Source organism: Prosopis cineraria, unplaced genomic scaffold (genome assembly GCF_029017545.1).
Source record: "Prosopis cineraria cultivar Desert tree isolate PC_DT_omini unplaced genomic scaffold, ASM2901754v1 PC995, whole genome shotgun sequence".
Taxonomy (NCBI): Eukaryota; Viridiplantae; Streptophyta; class Magnoliopsida; order Fabales; family Fabaceae; genus Prosopis; species Prosopis cineraria.
The window spans coordinates 1649-8441 of record NW_026556320.1 but is presented as its reverse complement, the minus strand read 5'-3'; the positions used below and the strand labels follow the sequence as shown (position 1 = coordinate 8441).

Below are 6793 nucleotides of genomic sequence, written 5' to 3'. Positions count from 1 at the left end.
GGCTTTTTTTGTTGGCCAAAAATTTATTTGCCCAAAGTTTACTTAATAAAAATTAGTTTAGTGAAATTATTTATTGCAACAAAATTTGCATTTGAATGCATAATTTTAAAAACTAGTTTGAAATTAGTGTGGATTATATAAAAAGGACACGAATTTTATATGTAATTTTTGTTATGTAATACTGAATTTATTTAAAATATATAAATAATATAAATCTAATAATGTGAATAATTTATGTATAATATATAAATTGGTTTCTTCCTTACCCATGATGGAATAGACCATTTTGCTCACTTAATTCGTTCTCCATTCTATGACCAGGCACGATGATATTTCTGCGGACATGTGTGAAATATTTCAGATTTTCAAATATTTCCTACCTTTGTTACAAGACATCTAGAAACATAAGCCGCACTATATGGTATTAATTACATTTTTTAATATTACGTTTATTTAAATTTATTAATTATGAGAGAAAATATAATGCAAGTTTATTTTTTTAATTTAAATAGAAATATAATTAAAATTTTATTTATTTTCTCATAAAATTAATAACAACTCGATTTCCATAGTTCTGACCAAATAGTTACAGATTCCTTATAAAAGAGACCGGAGAGAAAAATTTGGGAGATGGCCATCCTCCTCTTCACGCTTTATGTATAAAATTTTCTTCTACAATAATATATTTCAAAGGAAGAAAATATCTTCCCTTACCCAACTTCCAATGCATTTTAATTGACTTGCAACAGCTGATTGTGGTTAGCTAAAAAGTCTGCCTCAGTTTTGCTGCCTACAGGAATATGTAAAACTGCTTACCATTCACTAGTGCCAGCAAAAAATGGTAGTCAAGCAACAAAAATGGCAGGCATATCTACATCATGTCATGCAAGTCCGAACAGTTCATTTTTCGAAAAACATACATAACCCACACACACTACCTTGGCAGGCGATATAGAACCCGCAACCTTGTCCAATGAGCCTTAGCAAAAGGTCATTGGTGCTGTGTTGGCACCGAAGGCAATAGTAGAACGCTTTGAACCATACTTACACGTCTACACCTAAAGCAGACATTCAAATAAATTACAGATGATGATTATTGATCAAGAACGGGGAGCTGCTATTTGCTGCTTCTTTATCCTGTTTCCCTGCCTAACCATACTGCATTTTGAAGCATGAAAAGGAAATGTTAGAAGTATAACAGAAGTATATAATAATTCGTAATACTGGGAATTCAATGAACTTGGGGAAAAATCAAAATCCTTCAGTTAAAAGATTTAGCCTGAGTTGAGATGGTCTTGACATTATATCAGAACCTTTGTAGTGAGAAGTTCAACTCTATATTCAATGACCAGGTTCTCACTAGATGGATCACGCCAGGCACTAAAAGAGTTATGTTTGGCAACACCTTACGGAAAAAAGCACCAAATTGTATTACCCCTTTGTTATTGTTATTCAACAAATTTCATCTTTTTTTATTGCTTTTTTTGTGCAGGCATTTCAGAGTTATTATCTTTCACAGCACCTCTCCATTCCCCTTTCCATCATGCAACCAGGCCTACCCTTAAAAGCCATGTAGTCAGTGACACGACTAATTTGGGAGAGGCATGATAAATATAAAGAGTACAACAAGCTTTATTTCATTAGGTGGAATTGCCTGCATGAATTGCATGATGCAATTGTGCTCTCTAGATATAAAGAATATAGTATTAAATTAACCAATTAATGACTAGGGTGTGATGGGGATACCATCAATACAAGCCTGACAACAATAGTCAAGGCTACTTGGAAACAAGTACCTAATATCATGTGGGGTGATCAATATCCACTGGGATCCTTGTTCCACAGCAAAATCCACAAGAGTATCCAAGCTAATCTTTCGACTGACTGCATCCTGTAGATGAATGAAAAGAAATGTCCATTTTCCAACAATTATCAATTCCAATCACAAAGGCATGAAGAGAGAAATACAAAAGAGACAAACATGACCATACCATAAAAACATCAAATTCATCCATTGCGCGGAAAGGGGATTCTGTCATGTCATGAAGGGCTAGTGTAAAGCATAATGTTGAAAAAGAACGCTCCCCACCTAAAGAGAAGAACAAGGAACATGAAATGAATGGTAAATAATAGCTTTGATTGGTAGAAAAAGGAACGAAGATGTTCCTTGTGGGTACATAATTAAATACTATAACAGCAGAAAGTAACATAGGCTCAGCAGAAAGTGGGACAAAAAGCAAATGAGGGGGGAGTAATAAAAATCTGCATCGTATAAGATGCATCACTAATTAAATTTCTGTTTGCTTCATTTGCACTTCTCACAATCGAAGCTACATGGATTTCACATGGCTTATGCATAGCAAATGCTGATCAAGAATTTCAGGAAATAAATGTCTTACTGGACAATTGATAACTTGCCCTAATAAGCTTAAAGAGAAGTTTTATTGGACCACTATAAAATCAATGATGTTATATGGTAGTGAATGTTGGGCATTGAAAGGGTAACACAAGCATAAAATTAAAAGGTGCAGCAGAGATGATGATATGGAAATGGATGTGTGGTCATATAAGAAGAGATAGGATAAGTAATAATCATATGAAAGGACAAGTTGGTGCAGCATCTATTGAGCATAAAAAGGTAAAAAATCATTTAAGATGGTTTGGTCATGCACTAGGAAGGCCATTGCAGTCTAAGGAGGGGCGGGAGAAGAAAGTCATTTAAGAAGCCCGTTGCAATCTTGGTCTCCCTCTATCTCTCCTTAGCCCCATAAAGAGAGATAGAGGGAGACCAAGAAGGACATTTTTGAAAGTCATTGAATGTAGAGCATTGATTGGCACAAAAAAGCTTATGATGGAGAACAACTAGCAGGGGCCTAAAGATTCAGCATCGGTCTTGAACTTATCCAATCAAAAGGGAAACAATCAAATGTACTAGCTACATCATTTTGTATGGGTTTTGCATTGCACAAATTTCACAAGCAAGTTTTAATCAGAAGGGGACCAATAAGTCAGAACTATACCATAAAGTCAATCACATTTGAGGTGTAAATTATAGAAAAAATACTTCAAATGGTTAATTCTGCTCCCTATAGAAATAATTAAAAATATACATTGTGATTTATATGAACTATATGTGTGTGTATAATCAATAGAAGTATGAAATATACATGAATTTAAGGTAAAAGAACATAGACAAACACAGGATAGGAATCATGCACAAACACCAGTCATAGACGCGGCGGGAAGTCTTTATTCATATTGGAACATCCTATTAGTAACACAAAATAACTGAATGTATAACGAGAGCCAAATTCATCATAATTCCATTGCAATTTATACAATACAATTAAGTCCACAAAAAAAGATTGGATCATTCATTGATAATCCACACACATCATTCATCAAACAATTGGAGCTGCTATGTAGAGCTCTTGTGTAGGTTTATTAACCAAATCATAATATAAATAAATGCTAGAAATTAACCCGAAAGGCCTCGTGTGTCACGAACAGCACATCCCGATGCATCTTGAGGCATTTGCACCTATACATGGAAGATAAAGGAGAGCAAATATGTGTAACAGCTATGAGCAAATTGAAGAGACTTATCGTTAGCACTTCATCTTTCTACCTAGGAACGGTAAAGGAAGACAATGGAATAGAAGTCACACCTATTATGCCAAGATTCTTGTTTTTAAACCTTTTTACCTGTTCCTTTCTCTCTACATTTTAGTGTTTTCCTATATGTAATGGCAGCAAAAGAACAACAGTATAACATAAGGAGAATAACTTACCTTGATTGAAAGGGATTTTTCTTCATAATTGACTGTGATAAGTCCACTGAATCCTTTTCTTCCCAAATGGGCATTAAATCTACTCAAGATCATAATAATTAAAATGAAAATATATGTCTAATATCAATGCAACAGAGAAAAATAGAAGAGGAAAAGATGGCCCATGCCGAGAAAAAATCATACTTCCAAGACAACAAGCGCCTCAAAGAGTTGCATTTCTGCGAAACTTGTTCTTTCGCAATTCTAAGGCTCTCTGGCAAGCCTGCAATGAATGTTGAAAAAAAACTTGATAAAAGTTTTATTAGCAATAAAACTTGAACAACGAAATGACTAAAATTGCATAAGAAACAATTCAACAATGAAAACATCATGAAGAGATGAGCATTTGTTCAACATGAGTGGGGAAAAAAGTGAGAACAATATAAAAGCAGACCACAAAGTGTTAAAACGCATGGAATAAACTACAGAGGACCCAATTAACAAGAAGTTCATGAACAAACACTTTGTGTGAAATATGTCAAGTTTCATTGATGATTAGCAAAATACAGGAGAAACAATCAGAATTTAATTCCTAACCTCTAGCCTTAATTGGTGAAATTCTCTCTTCTAATAATCCCTTGATTTGTGCAAAGAAAATACCTTTTTATGCAAAAAATTGAATATTTACTACCTATACCAATTCAAAGAACAAGTGGTCTATGCTTAGCTAAATAGTGCTAATTGTTAAAACAGATAAATATCTTATTGCATTGTTCTGATTACTCCTAATTTTTCTAGAATCAAATAATTCAATAGAAAGCTGCGCTCTCTCTATCTCTTGTCATGGGTGTGATGAAGGGGTCACTAATCAGTAACAAGGCAAAAGATGGTTCATCAGAGCAACTTATAGCACAAAAAACTTTTGGTATCAAACCACCCTTGTTCAAAAGATAAATTGGATTCCAACTAATCCAAGGTGAGCTAGGTAGGGCTGCAAGGGTGGCATTGCAGCGAAGCTTTCCCAATGATTTTTTTTTTTTTAATACAGCACATCAGCATGACATCAAACCATCGATAACAGATCTTTAGTTGGAGCCAGCTTTGCCTTAATGAAAATATCAAAGAAAATCACAAAAATGATATGAATATCGGATTTGAATGATTTTTTGGGGGCAGAATAGAAATATACAAATCATGTTCCTTGAAATGTGATATAAATGAAAGAGTATCATAATGGGTGTCAATATATTTTGAGGATTTGCATCTTCCCAAACAAGTAGTTCAGAAATTTGTATACAAGCATACAAATAAAGGTAAAAAACCAATATTATAATTAATAGATATTTTCTTGAAGGCAAAAACTAATAGCAAGAATGGATGTCAAGTCTCAATTAAAAGTTTTCCTCCTAAGAGAATTAAGTCTTTCTTTCACAGAAATGAGGAAGGAAATTGATGTCAATGTTGTCAAAAGCAACAATTTTTAGGAACTACAATAAAATCAAATTAGCTAAGTAATACAGAATGCTGATTTTCAAAAATTAGAGGCCAAGATATCCACTAATAATCTATCATGATAAGAAAAAAGTAAGCATACATACATTCAACTTTGTTCGATAGGCTTTGTAAGCTTGCTGCTTTCTCATGATCTTGCGTTCTTTTTTCTCACACAACATCCTGAGATCATCTAATGATTCTGTGTATCTACAGAGGGGTAAAAACAGAGATATGTAGTCAAAGGATCCTGCCCGGCTGATGAAACAACTGAAAATGAACTTCAATCAAATGACAGACCTTTGGCTCTCACGCTTGAGTCTCTGAGCTAGTCTTTCTATCTGTGCACTGAGTTGCTCTGGTGTGCTTCCATCACAACCACCTAAAGATTGAAGTTCATCCTCAAACAAATTATAGAAGCCTTTTTGTTGTACTCCTGCAAAATTCAACCAGAGCAGAAATCAACTATATTTAGGCAAAATCCTCCCCCCTCCTCAAAAAAAAAAAAAAAAAAAGTCTGAAAGGTCAATAATGAAAAGTAACCAGCTGGACGATACTTTTTTCTTTTCTTTTCATTTGTTTGGTTTTTTTTTTTTTTAACTTATGTCTAAAGTAGATGATGCATGAGCAGCCAGATGATACTCTTTTAATTTCACCAAATGTTTGAGTCAGATGGGGTTTTCGATAAGGTCCTTGCAGGAAAGGACCTTTAGAGTTAAGTGGAGAAAAAGGGTTACAGCCCTCCAGGTTTTGTCATCTTGGTGTTTCCATGATTTCATCCTTTATTAACAGGAGCTTAATATAAGTGTTAAACTCAAGGAAGAAAGGGGTCAAGCAACAAAATACTTGTATTTCAATACAAAAAGGCAAGGGGATCATGTGAACCCCTTTCATTTACTTTAGTGACCCCCATTTTGAACAGAATGACAATAAAGCTGTTGATAGAGGACATGTAAAGATGTTTCTATCGATATACTTGTCTATAGATGTTTCTAAAGCCACAGACCACTTAGCTTAAACAACAAACAATGGGCACCCTAAGGGATTGAAAGCCTTCAAAGTCTAGCAATTGAAATGGAAGAACCAACACACTTGGATATCCAAAAGAGCATTTTATACTGCTCAATGTGAAACTTAGGAATTCATACTCCCTTCATCTCACTAGATACCTCGCAAACACTTTCTTTATTTTCATATTTTTAAGACTATCTCTTGATTTGTGATAATTTCGCAAATAGTAATTGTGGAGGATTCATTGAAAGTGCTTGATGGGCTCTCAAGTGGGGTGAGGAATCCTCTATGAAAACTTAGCAACTGAACTAAGGTAGGAGAAATAACCCACTAAAATACCCCAAAAAGCATACCATACTACTCAATTCAATGTAAGACTTAGGCATTAAAGTCTGTTTGGCATAAGGGCCTCGAACGTAGGGGGCACAAATGCACTCAACCTGTTGCACTAACAAACGGGTTTTGATTGCAGGCAGTGGAAAGACTATATTATATGGAATCACTGTTGGGTAAAGATCATG

At 34.5% G+C, this 6793-nt stretch overlaps 1 protein-coding gene across 1 annotated transcript; it reads right to left on the bottom strand.

The window, feature by feature from the left end:
* Positions 1-652: 652 nt before the first annotated feature.
* LOC129299008 (structural maintenance of chromosomes protein 6B-like) lies at positions 653-5721 on the bottom strand. The gene is given in 9 exon segments (XM_054937446.1): positions 653-1158; positions 1797-1891; positions 1992-2089; positions 3484-3541; positions 3792-3870; positions 3975-4002; positions 4005-4053; positions 5369-5471; positions 5562-5721. Coding segments are annotated over 8 exon segments (540 nt in total). The 5' UTR covers positions 5444-5471; positions 5562-5721; the 3' UTR covers positions 653-1100.
* Positions 5722-6793: the final 1072 nt, after the last annotated feature.